The sequence below is a fragment of the Muscardinus avellanarius genome, assembly GCF_963383645.1.
Source record: "Muscardinus avellanarius genome assembly, chromosome: X".
NCBI lineage: Eukaryota > Metazoa > Chordata > Mammalia > Rodentia > Gliridae > Muscardinus > Muscardinus avellanarius.
The window spans coordinates 99192234-99209081 of record NC_137792.1 but is presented as its reverse complement, the minus strand read 5'-3'; the positions used below and the strand labels follow the sequence as shown (position 1 = coordinate 99209081).

Below are 16848 nucleotides of genomic sequence, written 5' to 3'. Positions count from 1 at the left end.
TAATTTTTCTCTAGGTTTCTCTCAAGCCATGATAATATCAAGTGCAGAATTTTCCTTTGCTTAATATTTTGAAATAATATTGATAAAGCCAATGTTGGGCCAGGGATTGAGGGAAGCAGGTGATTGGGAATTTAACAAATGTTGAGCTAGTAAATTGTATTTCTTCAAACTAAAAACGTGGCTATGACTGAACAAGTCAACCTTCATTTTCTCTGATTATTGCCTCAATGTAACAACTTTAAGATTGTTTTAGGCTGGGTGTGGTGGCGCATGCTTGCTTGTAATCCCAGCCTTTGGGAGGTTGAAACAGGAGGATCTGAGTTTTTGGACAGCCTCAGCTACTTAGTGACGCCCTTTGCATTGCAGTGAGACCCTGTTTCAAAATAAAGAATAAAAACTAGGGCTGGAGGTGTAGCTCAGAGGTTAAATGTTCCTGGGCTCCATCCTCAGTACTGAAAAAAAAGATTATTTTCGTAGTATTGTGTCCCTGAACCTATTTAATAATAAGTATTTAACATATAATTTTACACTCTGCTAAGCACTGTTCTAAACATATGGACATGTATGAACTAACTCATTTCATCAATGGACCAACTCTTTGAGGCAGATACTACTATTAGTCCCATTTTGCAGGTGGTGAGGAAACTGAGGCCAAGAAAAGTAAGCTTTTCAAGGTCAAAGTTATTCATAAATACCAGACACCAAGTGTATTAATTCAGTTTGCTTCCGTGCACATTTATTGAGCACCTAGTAAATGCAATAATTGACAGAGTAAACAGAAATTGTACATACAAGTAAGGATAAATCAATGAATAGTGGCATGGGTGAATTGCCTAGGTGAGTCAGGCTCCCTTCAGTTAGTGGGAAATGCAGAGAGAGAGAGAGAGAGAGAGAGAGAGAGAGAGAGAGAGAGAGGGAAAACATGAGAACTTAAAAGAGAGAGAACATGAGAACTTAAAAGGTCATGAATGGCACAGGATGTCCATTTGGGTAAACTTGGTTTGTGTAAGCTAAAGGGAAAAAAAGGATTAGTTCTGAGGGGTTTGGAAATGGTATTTCTTTTGTGAGGACCAAGTTAAAGGAGGCATCTAATGCAGTATATTTAGCGTGTGGTAAAGGTAGGAAAGAAATACACACTTTTGAGGCTTGTAAGGAGTAAGGTTCCATTTGGGGCTAGTAACAACAACAACAACAAAAAGGTAAAGACGGGGCTAGTAACAATAACAACAACAAAAAGGTAAAGACATACCTTTCTTGCACTTTCTGTAAAGGAAACCCTATATCCAGTACTACCCACCCGCCCAAATTCTCTTGATTATAACTCCTACCCTTAGGATCTGCCGTTTTTTAAATGTACTTTCACATTCTGGTTCCCTAAGTCTCACTCGCCCTTTAGATAAATGTTAGGAGGGAACGAGGTGATTTTACAATTCCAAACGGACTTGAATCCTACCAGAAAGCTTCTATGCTCGCGGATTCTGTAGCTCCTCGCCTATTTTTCAGGAAACGATGCGACACACCTGGCCATACAAGCTCTGAGCCTACCCGAATGCCTTTCCACCCTGTTACCCTTTTAAGAGGCGGATCCCGCAGTGTCCTTTCCTCCCTCCCAGCCACCTCTACCCCCAGTCGGATGGGCGGAGCTTCGCGCTACAGCCCCAGAGCCTGCGGCCGCAGCAATAGAGAGCTGGAGCTTTCAGGAGCTACGTCTGCTGCAACCTTTCTACAGACGCTACGTGCCTCCGGGCTCTGATCTCGCTCGTTGTGCGCTAGTACCTCTCCGTCCGCTCCACACCTGGCACACACCTGGTCGAGACCAGGGTCCTGACAAGCGCCGGGACTGCGCGTGCTAGGGGCCCTCGGGAGCCGCGGAGCGCGCGCGCCATGGGGCCGCCGCCTGGGGCCGGGGTCTCCTGCCGCGGTGGCTGCGGCTCTTCCAGGTTGCTGGCATGGTGCTTCCTACTGGCCCTGAGTCCGCACGCCCCCGGCTCCCGGGGGGCCGAAGCGGTGTGGACCGCGTACCTTAACGTGTCCTGGCGGGTTCCCCACACCAGCGTGAACCGCACGGTGTGGGAGCTGAGCGAGGAGGGCGTGTACGGCCAGGACTCCCCGCTGGAGCCAGTGGCGGGGGTCCTTGTACCTCCCGATGGGCCCGGGGCACTCAACGCCTGTAACCCACACACGAATTTCACGGTGCCCACGGTATGGGGAAACGCTGTGCCAGTCTCTTGGCTGGCCCTCATCCAGCGTGGCGGGGGCTGCACCTTCGCTGACAAGATCCATCTGGCTTACGAGAGAGGGGCGTCTGGAGCCGTCATCTTTAACTTCCCGGGGACCCGCAATGAGGTCATCCCCATGTCTCACCCGGGTGAGTGCACCTACTAAATTGCACCCCTTTAAACCTCTGCCCTGGCCAGTTTCTCCTATTTTCCCCAGTACCTTCCCCTCTCTGTCCCCTGGCTCTGAAGGAAAATGGGTGCCCCTTCTCCGCCCCCCGCCAAGCGGGGCAGGGTCCTCTCGGGAGATTCACCAGGCGTGGGGGTTGGGCAGAAAAAAAAGCCTTCCAAATTTGCCTCTCTGGTGGAAAAGGGTAAGACAAACGGGGTGCGGAGGTTGTAAAATCGAGGACTGTTCGGGCTCTTCGCAGCTCCTTTTCCTGATGTTTCCTGAAGGTGCCTTGCCGTGGATTAAGTGGTAGTGGGTACTGGCTTTTGAAGAACCGGGGAGAAGATCACTTGCAAATCCTTCTTCACTCTTTTGGAACAGATTTTCTGCTCCTCTCTCCCTGTTTTTCTCTCCATGCTTCCTAGGTATCAGGTACAAGATTGTGTTACTGTGCCCTGTTAACCCCGTTGCAATTTTGGTGGAAACTTTGCTTTTAGCTCTTGGGTCCTTCTCGGCCCAGTGGCCTTAGGTCCCCAGAGATTGTTTGTATGAGTGCTTTTGTTTGTCTCTGCAAAAATCTGACTTACATTGTTGAATTTCCAAACAGGTGATTAAACATTACTGAGAAACAAAGAGGCTTGTTATGAATGAGGACAGTAGAGGCCTAGACTTTGTAAAAGTAGTCCAGGTAGTTCTTAAATTTGTGGAGCTGATATAGATTACAGTTTTCTCCCTTCAGTTATCCTTGTAGAAACCACCCTATTTGTGATCAGGTATCCATATCATTCATATATATATATATATATATATATATATATATATATATATATAGTGATCCCAGGCTCCAAAGGACAAAGAAAAAGTGTGGGGGGGGGCATGTCATAGTAGTATATGATGGTTATTAAGAACTGGGCCTCAACTCAGACCTTGATTTAAATTTCTGCTGCATTACTTACTAGTTCTGTGACCTTGGACAACTTATTTGATGTCTTTGAAGCTGGGTACCCTCATCAGTCAAATAGCAATGAATCAGAAAGAATGTTTCCACTGGTTTTCCTCTAAGAGAAAATGAAATTAAGCCATAAAGAGTGTAGGACAGTATAACACGTTCTCCACTCTCAGTAAAGGTGAACTGATATGGATTAGCCTTCCAGAAGTCACTGGAGAGATGACACTGCCTATTTAACAACTTGAGGTTTTGGGTTTTTCTTGACAGGGTGACTGGCCCCACCTAGGGAGCACTTGTATTGAGGGGCTGGGTGGCTTAATGGAAAGAGTACTGACCTGGAATTCAAAGGATTTGAATTCTTTGGGCCCCTCTTTGCTTCTATCAGCTTTGTGACCTTGTACAAGTTGTTCACATGTCAAATGGTAGTAGAGGTGTAGAGGGTGGAGGCCAATTTGGCAGAGTGTGCAGAGATAAAAATGAACTAGATAAATTTTCAGATTCCTTCCAACTCTTAAAATGCTGTGATGCTTAGATTTGGTATACTGATTAAAGGAACAAACTGTATCTCTCTTGGTTGATAATTCATCAATTAGAACAAAATGACTTTTTAGAGGCTTAGTAAATTTTAAAGTCTTTACATTTCTGTTGGTTGTCTAAAATGCAAGGGTCTGACATTTTCTCCTCTAAATGAGGTTCACTGCCATGAATGCGGTGTAATTGAAGATTATTCTCTGATTTGAAAGTTCCTACTTAAGCCATTTTCATTCTACTTCTGCTAAGGATATTTATCTGATAGTTTTAGGAGACAATCAAATTAACTTTGGCTGAGCTCCTACTATGCACTAGCAATCTACATACATCTCACACTTTATTTTTATTGTTTTTTCTTTTTGGGGGGATTGAACCCAGGAACCTTCTACCTCTGAGTTATACCCTGAGCCCTTTTCATTTAGAAACAGGGTCTCAGCTAAGTTGCTGAGGGTCTCCATAAGTTGGACTTGAACCTGTGATCCTTCTGCTTCAGCCTCCCAAATACTGAGATTACAGGTGTTTTCCACTGCACCAGCCATTTTATACTCTACTGAGAAGCACTATGGTATATTAGGAAAAGGCATTTTAGTCAAAGTTGGAGATCAAATTCTGAATTTACCTCACATGATCTTTGTGTCTTTGGTCAGATTATTTAACTTTACTGAGTCTCAAAATCCCCATCTGTAAGATGGAGATGATAATTTATGTTCCTGTGGTTAGTAAGGATAATATGTATATGTATGTATACATATGCATATATGCCACCTAGCAGATAAATGGTTAATGAATGGTAATTTCTATAATACATTAAAGATAACAGGATGCAAAAAACTAATGCACAAATGTATGCTCAATCAACTGTTTATTTAAAGACATGAGTGTACCAGAAACCTAATTATGGTGATTGTGTTTCAGGATATCATATAGAAATAAAGCCCTAAAAACTGATCACGTAATTGAACTACGTTCAGAAAGGTATTCTGGTACTTTCAAAACTTACTATTGTCCACGATGATGACTGTAGCAAATACATTGAAGTCCTGGAGAAACTACTCTTCAACATAGGGAAAAAGTCACTTTACATTTTATCCACATGTGTTACTGAATATTCATTTTCAAAATGCTGGATTGTTTGCTCTACTCCTGAGAGTAAGCCAGGAGAGGGCTTCTGGTAAAAAAAAAAAAAAAAAGAAAAACTTGTCTTGAATCACAGGGCAAAGAGGTAGGACTGAAGTTTAAATGTTGATGAGCATATTTTATATTGTCATGAATTACCCAAGGATCACCAAATATGGAAATGCCATTGCAGTCTTCTTTGTGTACAAAACCTCAATTTACCTGCTCTTACAGCTGCCTGTGTTTGAATTTTGTGTCCTTTTTTTTTAAGTGTGTGCTGCACATCCACATTCTCACCTATCATAATATTGTGACCATGAAGATGTTTGTTTCAAATAACAAAACTAACTGGTTTAAAACAGTTGGATTACAGGTGTGCATCACCAGGCCTGGCTGAGGCTTTCATATATACCAAAATTTCACAAAAGGTAGTTGTAACCAAGTGTCAGCCCATAAATTTTATTTCTGCATTTAATTTTGGTTGAAAAGGTTTCAGAAAAATCCTGAGTCACACAGAAAAATAATTTCAAATGATAGAGATTTATTAACCCCTTGGTTTAGGATCTCTGGATATACATATTTCAACCAAATGGATCCAGACGCCTGGAAGGAACTTTTGGTTTCAAAGTTTAATCACTATTCAAAGGACTTAGATATGAAAATCAGATAAGAAGCAGGCAAAACTTAGAGTAAGCTCTAAAGCCATCTAAACTGTAGTTCGTTGCAATCAGATATACTAAACAGGCTCTCATTATTGCGCAACTAACCCTTCTTTCTCAGAGCAGATGGGCCTGAGCCTCGCCTGCTGTCTAATTGAGCACAGCCTACCGGTTGAAGTGGTGTGTGTACTTGCTTGTACAGTTTTCCTTGAGTCAACATGTGCAGGCATGAATTTATTGACAGACCCTAACAGAGCTACAGCCTTCACAATTCGTGACACATTTACAAAAACTCGAAATGTATGCCAAGGGTAGGCAGGTGAAATATTATTCCTGAGGGCTGTAAAAAAAAAGTAAATTAACCAAACAGTGTAAGTTAATGATCTGGTGGTCTCTAATAAAATACGTTTTGAACTATAGAATAGCCAAATGTGTACATTACTGAAAAACGTAGGATAGATTCATGAAGAGATTGAGCTCTGTCCCTTTGTGGTTTTTAACTCTTGGGCCGACTGTTTTACTTCTCTGGTGTTTTTCTCCTATGGAAGATGGACTTAATAATGAAGTTCCTTCATAAAGTTAGTAGAACTAGATGTAGATAAAGCATAGAGCACAGTGTCTGTCATCTAGAAAGCTACTATTATCTTTTTAATTAGAGTTAAGATTGATGTGTTTTAGAAAATGCAAATGGAATCCTATGTTCGGAGAACAGAATCTGAAAACAAATACCCTAGAGTACTTCAAAGTCCACATAATCTTTAATCATAACTCAAAACCTTTATAAACTGGGTGGAAATTTTTTACAGGGTGAATTTTTTTTTACAAGGAAACAATCTCTTGGCCCTCCGGATTTGTCATTCTTTTCTTAAATGGCTGCTTCTCCCCAAGCTGCCAATCGTCTTTGCTTTCCCAAAGCACTTATAGTAGTATTTTGCACTGATTTATCACCATCCTGCTCGCTTCCCAACTCTTACATTTAGCTTTATATCTTTCCCCCCCCCCAGGATGTTGACTTTGAGAAGCGACTAGAGTAAAAGGTTCATAAGAGGATGGGAAGGGATTGGGTAGTGATAATTTACCAATGTAAAACACCTTTCTCAAATCTATTTCCAGATATATCCTTCCTGATATCTCTGCACTACCATACTTAAAACTATTGACCACTCTTTTGAAACCTTCCTGAGCAGTTTTTTTGTTTTTGTTGCCTCACATTTATGTAATTTCTACTATTTTCTTTATTTATTTAAAAATTGTGGTACTGGGGATTGAACCTAGAGACATTCTACCTCTGAGCTCCACCTTCAGCCCTTTTTATTTTTTACTTTGAATCAGGGTCTTTCTAGGTTGCTGAGGGTCTTGCTAAATTGGTGAGGCTGGCCTCAAACCTGTCATCCTCTTGTCTTCACCTCTCAAGTACTGGGACTACAGGTGTTCACCACCATACTTGGCTTTCTGCTATTTTATTAATTAATTAATCGAATATTTCTTCTCTCTTGGATCTCATTCTCTCTCCTCTCCCCCTCTAATAGAGAGCAACAACATCCAGTTTATACTTCCACTTTAAATATCCTCACATATGTATTCCCCTGATTTCAGTTGTTGTGTCTTCTCATGGTGGAAATATATTTTGCTTCCTGATTGGTCTTCTTGTCTCCAGTTGTTTTCTCCCAGAATGCACCTCTTGTTCTATATTGCCACCAGCTCTGATATAAATGCCATTACTTATAAATTCCATTGCTTATAAACTCCATTGCTCAGCATGGTACACACATACATCTCTTAATAATCTGGTCCCAAACTACTTTCAAAGCTTTATATCCCTCCTCTTTCATGTCGACGCCTAAATATTCTCTATTCTCTATGCCTTCTTTCTGCACATCTTTCAAAATCCATGTTTTCTCATCTTGGAGCCTTAGTTTTTTTCCCATTTTTTAAAATTTAGATTTATTTTCTTTCTTCTTACTTTGGTACTGAGGATTGGACTCAGGGACATTCTACCTATGAGCTACACTCCAGCCCTGTTTTTTACATTGAAACAGGGTCTTGCTAAATTGCCAAAGCTTGCTTCAAATCTGTGATCCTCCTATCTCAGCCTCCCAAGTACTGAGATTATAGGCATGTGCCACCACACCCAGCTGATTTGTTTTATTTTTAATTTACACCTAATAATTATGCACATTCACAGGGTACAAGCTGGTATTTCTTATCGTTCCTTCTTTTCTACTTCCCACTACAGCCCGCACCCAAAACTAAGTCATCTCTTTGTTTCTATACCATTTAATCTTTCAGAATACTTTCTGCATTTTGCTGGTATTATTTATTTACATATTTTACTTTCCTACTGGATTGTAACCATTTTAATGTTATGTTAATCTTTAAATTCCCCATAGGGATCTTTGTTCCAGCTGTGCCCTAGAAATGCTTGTCAAATTGCCTTAAACACCCAAGAAAGAACTCTAGTGCCAGAGCATCCCAAGATTCGTTAGAAATGTGTCTGCGGAAGTGGACTGGAATTCATTTCATTGAACTTTATCAAGGGTCTGCTCTCTGCTGTGTACTGTGTTTCTTGCTTAAGTATACAAAATAATGTAAAGTCCCTACCCTGATAGGGAATGCAGAGACTAGTAAAAGGGAGAAGAACATACACAATGAGTATGTACAAATACTTGGTTATTATGGGCTCCCTAATTTCTATGGTGACTGCCGTCATGGACAAGTTTTATGTATCTTTAATGGCAAAAGTGAACCTTACATAACAAGGAAATACTGATAAATGTTCTTAAGAGGTTTTACATTGAGCTTTCTCTATGCTGCTTTCTGATATTTTAAGAACTGTTGACACCAGCATTCAGTTTATGTTTTCAGTTGAAATGCCTCCATTGAACATGTTGGTGAACATTGAATTTCCAAACATAAAGCTCCCCCCTTTAACAAAACAAGGAAATTAACTTGATCAGCAGATTGTTTCCTAAATACATAAAGAACTTATTTTTCTTCTCAATCTCTGGAAGATATCTGTTATCACACATAGAATGTGACATTTAATCTCTGTTTCCAGTCTTAACTGGAGGTAAAACAAGACAGTACCAAGGATATTTTCTGTTATTTTCTGAATATAAAGTTAATTATCCTTCTTGAGAACTTGGAATATATAGAAAAGAGTAAATAAAAATAGTTACCCATAATTCCACAGCACAGAGAAAACGTCATTAAAAACTTTCTCTTTTCCCACAAATAGGCATAGTTTGATTTTACTTTTATCATCATGGATACTTTTTCATGAATATTAAATACAGATTAAGAAAACACAGAAAGCCAGGGGCATGGTGGTACATGCTTGTAACCCCTGTACTTGGGAGGCTGAGACAGGAGGATCACAGGTTTGTGAATAGTCTCAGATACTTAGTAAGGGCTTCTGCAACTTAGTGAGACCCTCTTTCAAAATAAAGAATAAAAACTAGGGCTGGGGATATAGTTCAGAGATATAATGTCCCTGGGTTCCATTTCTAGTACCGCAAAAAAAAAATCAGAAAATACAGGAAAATTCAAAGAAGATATACAAATCTATAGCTATTGCCATTTTTAGCATTTTACTATGTTTTGCTGTCATATTTTTATTTATATGTATGTATATAATTTAAGAATTATACATATATGCTAGATACCCCAATATCATACCCCAGTGCTTTTTTATTGTAAGCATCCCTTGTATAATTAAAAATAGAAGCCAGGCATGGTGGCACACACTTGTAACCCCAGCATTTAAGAGGCTGAGACAGGAGGATTGTGGTTTGTGGACAACCTCAGGTCCTACTTACTGAGGCCTTCTGCAACTTAGTGAGACCCTGTTTCAAAATAAAGAATAAAAACTAGGGCTGCGGATATAGCTTAGAGGTATCATGCCCCTGGGTTCCATCCCCAGTACCACAAAAAAATAGAAAAAAGGTTCTTTGTAGTTGAAGGTCTTGGCCATTGATTGGATGTTGGGATCAAACATTTCTTTCTTCTCTCAGCTAGCAGAAAGGAAGCGTAGCAGTCTGAGGATCTGATGTAGAAGGGTATGAACTGTGCCTTGAAAACAAAAGATGTAGCCATGTGTGGTGGCACACACCTGTAATCCCAGTACTTGGGAGGCTGATACAGGAGCATCACAGGTTTGAGGCTAGCCTCGGCAACTTAGTGAAGTTTTCAGCAACTTAGTGAGACCCTGTTTCAAAATTTAAAATATAGGGCTGGGGGGTGTAGCTCAGAGGTAGAATGCTTCTGGGTTCAATCCCCAGCACCCCCTACACATATAAACACACAAATGCTCCAGAAAAACTTACATAAAAATTCACTTGCTAGACATAAATATGGTTTGCTGGTCTAATCCCATTTACATTACTAGCTCTGGCCTTGGTCTTTTGAAGGATTTGGTCACCATTTGTGTTTTATTTCCTCTTCTTTCACAATATTTCCATAAGTGATGTCTTTTTAACAGTTGAGGTACCCCCTCCCCATTTCCCTGTTGTCTATGTAGCCCCTCACTGACTGATGTGGCTTTTTTTTTCCAGGCCTGGGGATGGAACCCAGGGGCATTTGACCTCCGAGCTACACTCCCTGCCCTATGTTTTTCCTTTATTTTTAAACCAGGTCTCTCTGAGTTGCAGAGGGCCTCACTAAGTAGCTGAGGCTGTCCACGAACCGCGATCCTCCAGTCTCAGCCTCCCGAATGCTGGGATTACAAGCGTGCATCACCACGCTTGGCTTCTGATGTGGATTTATAGAAAGTCATGATGGGCACTGAACATTACACTATTCTTGGGGTTTTCCCTAAAGTTTATTTGTAGAGTATCACATAATTTCTAAGGCTGAATAACTTTTGTATTTGTAAATTTTATCAAAATTATCCTATGTAGCAAGCATTTCCATAAATCATTAGTTTATAGCTCAGTGGACTCTCACAAAGTGAAAACACCTATACAATCAGTGCCTGACTCAATACATAGTCTAGAAGACAACTTCCCATAAAAATGTAAAGGAGTTTGTGTGTGTGTGTGTGTGTGTGTGTGTGTGTGTGTGTGTGTTTGTGGGGAGAACTACTGGGGATTGAACCCAGAGGCACTCTACCACTAAGATACAACCCCAGATCACTTTTATTTTTATTTTTATTTTTATTTATTTTTATTTCAGTACTGGGGATGGAACCCAAGAGCATTCTACCTCTGAGCTCCACCCCAGCCCTATTTTTTATTCTTTATTTTGAAACAGGGTCTCACTGAGATGCAAAGGGCCTCACTAAGTACTAGCTGTGTCTGGCTGTGAACCGTGATCCTCCTATCTCAGCCTCTCAAATGCTGGGATTACAAGCATGTGCCAACACGCCAGGCAACATTTTATTTTTTGTTTTGAAACAGTGCCTCCCTAAGTTGCTGAGGCTGGCCTCGAAACTGCCATCCTCCTGTCTCAGCCCCCCAAATACTGGGATTAAAGGTGTGTGTCACCATGCCTGGTTTGTAAAGAATTTTTGACACAACACAGAAACAACACGGAGGTATGAGCCCAATCATCCAAAGAACCAGTGTCTTTCAGCACACTGGGGCTGTTTCACGGTGGCCATACTCAGCTCCATACTGTAGAGAGTTATGACGCAGTTACTAAGCCCGTGCAGAGATGCCACGCTAGGCTCTACAACCGCCACCTTGGAGCTCTGTGAGTGAAACAGTACACAGGTGTTTGTGTGATTATACAATTTCCGGTTATTTTCTTTTTCTGCTGTATGTATGCCCTTCTGTACAGCTTAATATGTACTTACTGCTTGAATTTGCCAATAGGCTTGCTACAGTATTGACTTCCTATAAAAAGAAAGTTTGGTGATTCATGCTGAGCTGTGGGAAACCAGACAGGCTTGAGGGAGGTTATTAGGTTCAGAATCTAATTGTGGATTACTTGGTTTTAACACTTGAACGATCAAGCAAGGTACAAATCTGTGACTCTGAATTAACCCTATGCATTTTGATCGTTTCTGAAAGATGATGGTACTAGAAATTACTTGATGTGTGTATATAGTTCTCTTTAGAGATTAACTTGCCATTTCAGAAGATATGGGGAAGTGGCTTAGTTACATTCTGCCTGAAACTAAAAATATCTTAGTTTTTTTTTTTAAAGAAAATGGACTGTAATGTTAACTTCTCTGTTGAAATTATGAGTGATTATTTTTTATTTTTGTTATTATTTTTCTGTATTTTCTGAATTTCCTAGGATGAGTATATTTTACTTTTTTGTTTGGAGTTGTGTTTGTTTTGGTTCTGGTCACTGAACACAGGGCATTCTACTTCTGAGCTACAGCCCCAGCTCTACTTTTTCTTGAAACTGTTTTTCATAAAGTTGCTGATTGCCTTTTTTTGTGGTACTGAGGATGGAACCCAGGGGCAGTCTACCTCCAAACCACACCCCCAGCCCTATTTTTTATTTTTTTTATTTTAATGTCGATTATATTGAAAATGGCATACATTCAGACTGTGCTTGGTCTTACTAAGTTGCGGAGATCCTCACTAAGTAGCTGGAACAGGCCTTAAACCTGCAATCCTCCTGTCTCAGTCTCCCAAATAACTGGGATTACAAGTGTGCACTACCACGCCCAGTTTGATTACCTTTTTAAGTTGCCAAGGCTAGCCTTGACCATGGGGTCCTCTGGTTTCAGCCTCCCAAGTACTGGGATAAAGGCATGTACTACCATGCTCAACCATCTTATATTTATAATCAGAAATACTAGTTATTTTTAAAAAGCCCCAAATACTCTGTTTTTACATCCTAAAGAAAACATTAATAATATCATTATAGCAACAACCGGAACAAAGCATGCCTTAATAGAAATGATTTTCAGACTATTATGAGAATTGAAGAAAAAAATGCTTCCGCCCTTTGAAAATATCTAACCTATATGATTGTTCCTGCGATCCTTTCTTGTGAACACTGATTGGTTTCTCCATATGTAAAATGGGCTTCAAACACTACGTAATTTTATGGGTTGACTTCCTACTTTAATATGGAGTGTGTTTCTACTCTTTACCCATTTCTTCCCTATTTGTATTTTTCTTTTTATCCTCTCTCCATATACATAGAAATATATACAACTTGTCCTTTTTTGTAGGTTTGTCTTTCTCACCAGAGGCCAGTTTAACCTTACCAGCAACCTTCATTCTTTATTCTACTCAATACTTTGAAGATTAGGGCTAAACTTATTAGCTTAGCATGAAGAATTCCATATATTGGTAATTTTCACCCAGGAGACACTTTATTAATGATATATAGAACATTTAAGCTCATTAAATTGAATCACTTGCTACTTTCCCTTGAAATTACATTCTGCTATATGAAAATCTACTAGTTGGTGGAGCATATGAGAAATTATTAAATTCAAGGGTTGCTTTGGTACCACTTCTTTTCCTCTGAAGACACATTTTGTGTCCTACTTTTCTGTACCTCTGAACTTTGCCTCTGATAACTTGGTTAATTCTACCTTAGGTACTTTTTTTGGTGGTGGTGGTGGTACTGGGGATTGAATCCAGGGAAATTTTACCTCTGAGCTATACTCCCGACCCTATTTTATTTTTTTAATTATTTTTGTAGTAATGGGGATGGAATCCAGAGGCATTTTACCTCTGAGCTACATTATAGCCCTATTTTTATTATTATTTTGAAACAGGGTCTCACTAAGTTGCAGAGGGCCTAAATTGCTGAGGCTAGCTATGAACCTGTGATTGTCCCATTTTAGCCTCCTAAGTACTAGAATTACAAGCATCTGCCACCATGCCCAGCTTTTTATTTTTTATTTTGGAACAGGGTCTTCCTAACTTGTTGAGGGCCTCACTGAGTTATGGAGGCTGACTTTGAACTTATGTTCAGCCTCCCAAGTACTGGGACTACAGGATTTACAGGTGTGTGCTACCACACCCAGATCCTTATGTACTCTTAATTGCATATATGACTGTCAGCCTCTCTCCCCCTCTCTCATATGCACGTACACATACACACACACACACACACACACACACACACACACACACATACACACACACTCTTATTGTGCTCCAGAGAAGTATGGTAGAATGCACATTTTATTTCAGTATTTGGGAGGTTAAAACAAGAGGATTGTAGGTTCAAGGCCAGCCTTAGCAATTTATCAAGATCCCCAGAAACTTAAATAGAACCTGTTTCAAACTAATCTAGAAAGGGCTGGGAGTGTAGATCAGCAGTAGGACACCCCTGAGTTCAATCCCCAGTACCATAAAATTATGTTCCCTTCTATGGGATTCCACTCCTCTTGAAACGAAATAAAAAATTATAACAAATTAGTCCTCTCAGTATCTAATGATCTTGAATATGTCTATAACTCACTCCCATATTCTCCATAAAAGCCTCCCATCATCCATGTAATTCTCCTGATTAAATATGCATTTTTGCATGTTCTAGTATTGGAGATCAATTGTAAGTGCCTTTTGTTTTATTTTGCATGAAAGCAAAAGTGTTTTCTGAAAATTTTCATTACAAAATTGGGCTAAATAATACTTACTATTTGCTTTGCATTGTTAGTCCACAGAGCATTTTCCCAGGCAACAATCAGAAGGCTCTTTTGGAGCCCCAGACACTATTTACTATGGGAAAACGTTTTGTCTCTAGTTCCAAACAATTAGGTTACAAATAAACTTTTGAAACACAAGCATGTGTTTCTGTTGTGGTTATTTTCATTATGATAGCCCTATAAAACAGATTTTATTAGACTCTTCCTAACCATGCTGGCCTGGAGAGTTTCCTTTACCTATTTACTTCGTCTTTTTGATCAATGATCTACCTGACCTTTCCCATGTATTTCTCTTGAAGGGCTCACAGTCGGTTTTTCTAATCTATAGTGATCTCAGAAGACAGCATTTGGAATTTTCTTAAAAGTTTTACAAATCTATCTTTACTTGGTTCAGTCATCAGATTTTCTGGTATATCTTTTCTCATTTTAGAAAGTTCAACAGCCATTTGGATGAAGGCTTGAATAAAGTGTTAATCAGTGAGGTTTTCATTCATAGACTTTTGAGCCATCTACAGTTAACATTGTTCCAAAGTACTGTTTTCTTTTTTGTGTTTTTTTTTTTGGGGGGGTGAAGGTGTTACTGGTGATTGAACCTAGGGGTATGCTACTTCGGAGCTAGATCCTCAGATATATTTTGTTTTTGTTTTTGTTTTATTTTGGAACAGAGTCTCACTAATTTGCTGAGGTCTCACTAAGTTACTGAGGCTGGCCTTGAACCTGTGATCCTTTTGTCACAGGCTCCCAAGTACTGGGATTATAGGAATGTGCCACCACATTCATCTTCCTACAGTACTTTTCATGAGGATATTTCAGCTAATTTTTTTTTTACAAGAGAGCAATATATATGAAACAAAGTGACCAATTTAATATCATCTGTTACATTCCTGGTCCCAACCCCTTAATCCATGTGTGTGTGTATGTGTGTGTGTGTGTGTGTGTGTGTGTGTGTGTGTGTGTGTGTGTTATGGGTGTTCTGCCTCTGAGCTACACCCCTAGCCCATTTTATTTTTTACTCTGTATTTTTTTATTTTATTTTTAATTTTATTTATTTTTTGTGATACTGGGGATGAAACCCAGGGGCGTTCTAACTCTGAGCTCCACCCCCAGCCCTATTTTTTATTATTTATTTTGGAACAGGGTCTCTCTGAGTTGCGAAGGGCATCACTAAGTAGCTGAAGCTGGCTGTAAACTAGATCCTCCTGTCTCAGGCCCTCCCCCAATGCTGGGATTGCAAGTCTGTGCCCCCCCCACACACAGCTTTTTTACTTTATATTTTAAAATGGGGTCCCACCACCATTGCTGAAACCATTGTTAAGTTGCTGAGACTGGCTTTGAATATGCAATACCCCTGTCTCAAATCCCTCTCTTTTTGTTGTTTCTGTCTGGCTGATGCTTTTTGGTTGAACTGGCTAACAAGAAAATGTAATGTACTTGAAGGCCAACAGATTTTTTTTGATGGTAAGAAAAGCTACATGATTGCTTTACTTTTATTTCAATCTATTGCATCAAAGGTGAATGTGTTCCATTTGAAATTGAGAGATAGCATATTATAATGGAAGAACAAGTATCCTTGAGTCAAACTATTTGGCTTGAATTCCAGCTCAAACAATTTATAAATATGCGATCTTGGTCAGGTTGGTAACTTGGACCTCATTTATATTGTTCATAAAATAATGCCTGCTTTTCATGATAGTATAAATAAAGTGTTTGGCATGCAGCGAGCAATTACTAAATGTCAGTTCTCTTGAACCTTTTGCTGACACCTTTTTTTTACTATCAAAAATATATTTCTTCTCTGATTATTCTAGCTGTTCACTACTATATTTTGAAATATGTAATTGTTTTATGTACAGAAGCAGAAAATAATTATAGCATCCATGTTGCTATATTTCTGGGGAGTTCCTGAGAAACGAAGGGTTACATCACATAATCAAGAAAGGAAAGCAGCTACATTGTCTTTCTTCTCCCATGGATATTTTCATTTTAAGCAATATCAAAACCTTAAAACTAAGACATTATATTCTGACAATGGAAACAACTCTGGACCTTTTGCCAACATAGTGATAGAGGGGGGACTTAGACCCAAATTAAGTTTAACATAAATCCCCAATGTCTCATGTAATAGCTTCATGACCTTTGCCAAATTAATCTCTTTAAGCTCAGTTTCTTCTCCTATGAAAGGGAGAATGTTAATTGTATCTATCATATAGGGTTATTATGAAGGATAAATTAGATAATATAGGGAAATCTCTTAAGTGCACATCCTGGTACATAGAGAATAACTTAACATCTTCTACCCTTTTCTAGCTTGTCTTGGGCATTGGCAGTGAAAATCACCACAGCACTTCAAAGAGGCTCTGATATGCTAAAGAAACCCTTTTGAATGACGTGTGTGTGTGTGTGTGTGTGTGTGTGTGTGTGTGTATTATTGGGGATTGAGCCCCCAAGAGTTTCAGTAATTGAATATTTGAATGCTCCCAGGGAATTCTACCCCCAAGCAAAACCCCCAGCCTTACTTTATTTTTATTTCAAAAGTCTTTCTAGGTTGATGAGAGTCTCACTACTTGCGGAGGCTGTCCTTGAACCTGTGATCGTCCTGTCTCAGCCTTCCAAGTACATGGATTATAGATGTGTGCCACCGTGAC

At 39.7% G+C, this 16848-nt stretch overlaps 1 protein-coding gene across 2 annotated transcripts in view; it reads left to right on the top strand.

The window, feature by feature from the left end:
- The window catches only part of RNF128 (ring finger protein 128), a gene marked incomplete at both ends in the record, with an annotated part of 123755 nt that overhangs the window by 60743 nt on the left and 46164 nt on the right, over positions 1 to 16848 (top strand). The window contains one exon of one of the 2 annotated variants that reach the window (XM_080719156.1): positions 1801 to 2368. The exons of the other annotated variant lie outside the window; for it this stretch is intronic. Within the exon in view, the coding sequence (XP_080575282.1) occupies positions 1885 to 2368 (484 nt within the window). Of the gene's footprint in view, positions 1 to 1800; positions 2369 to 16848 lie in introns of those variants that run through there. 2 annotated transcript variants of the gene reach the window in all.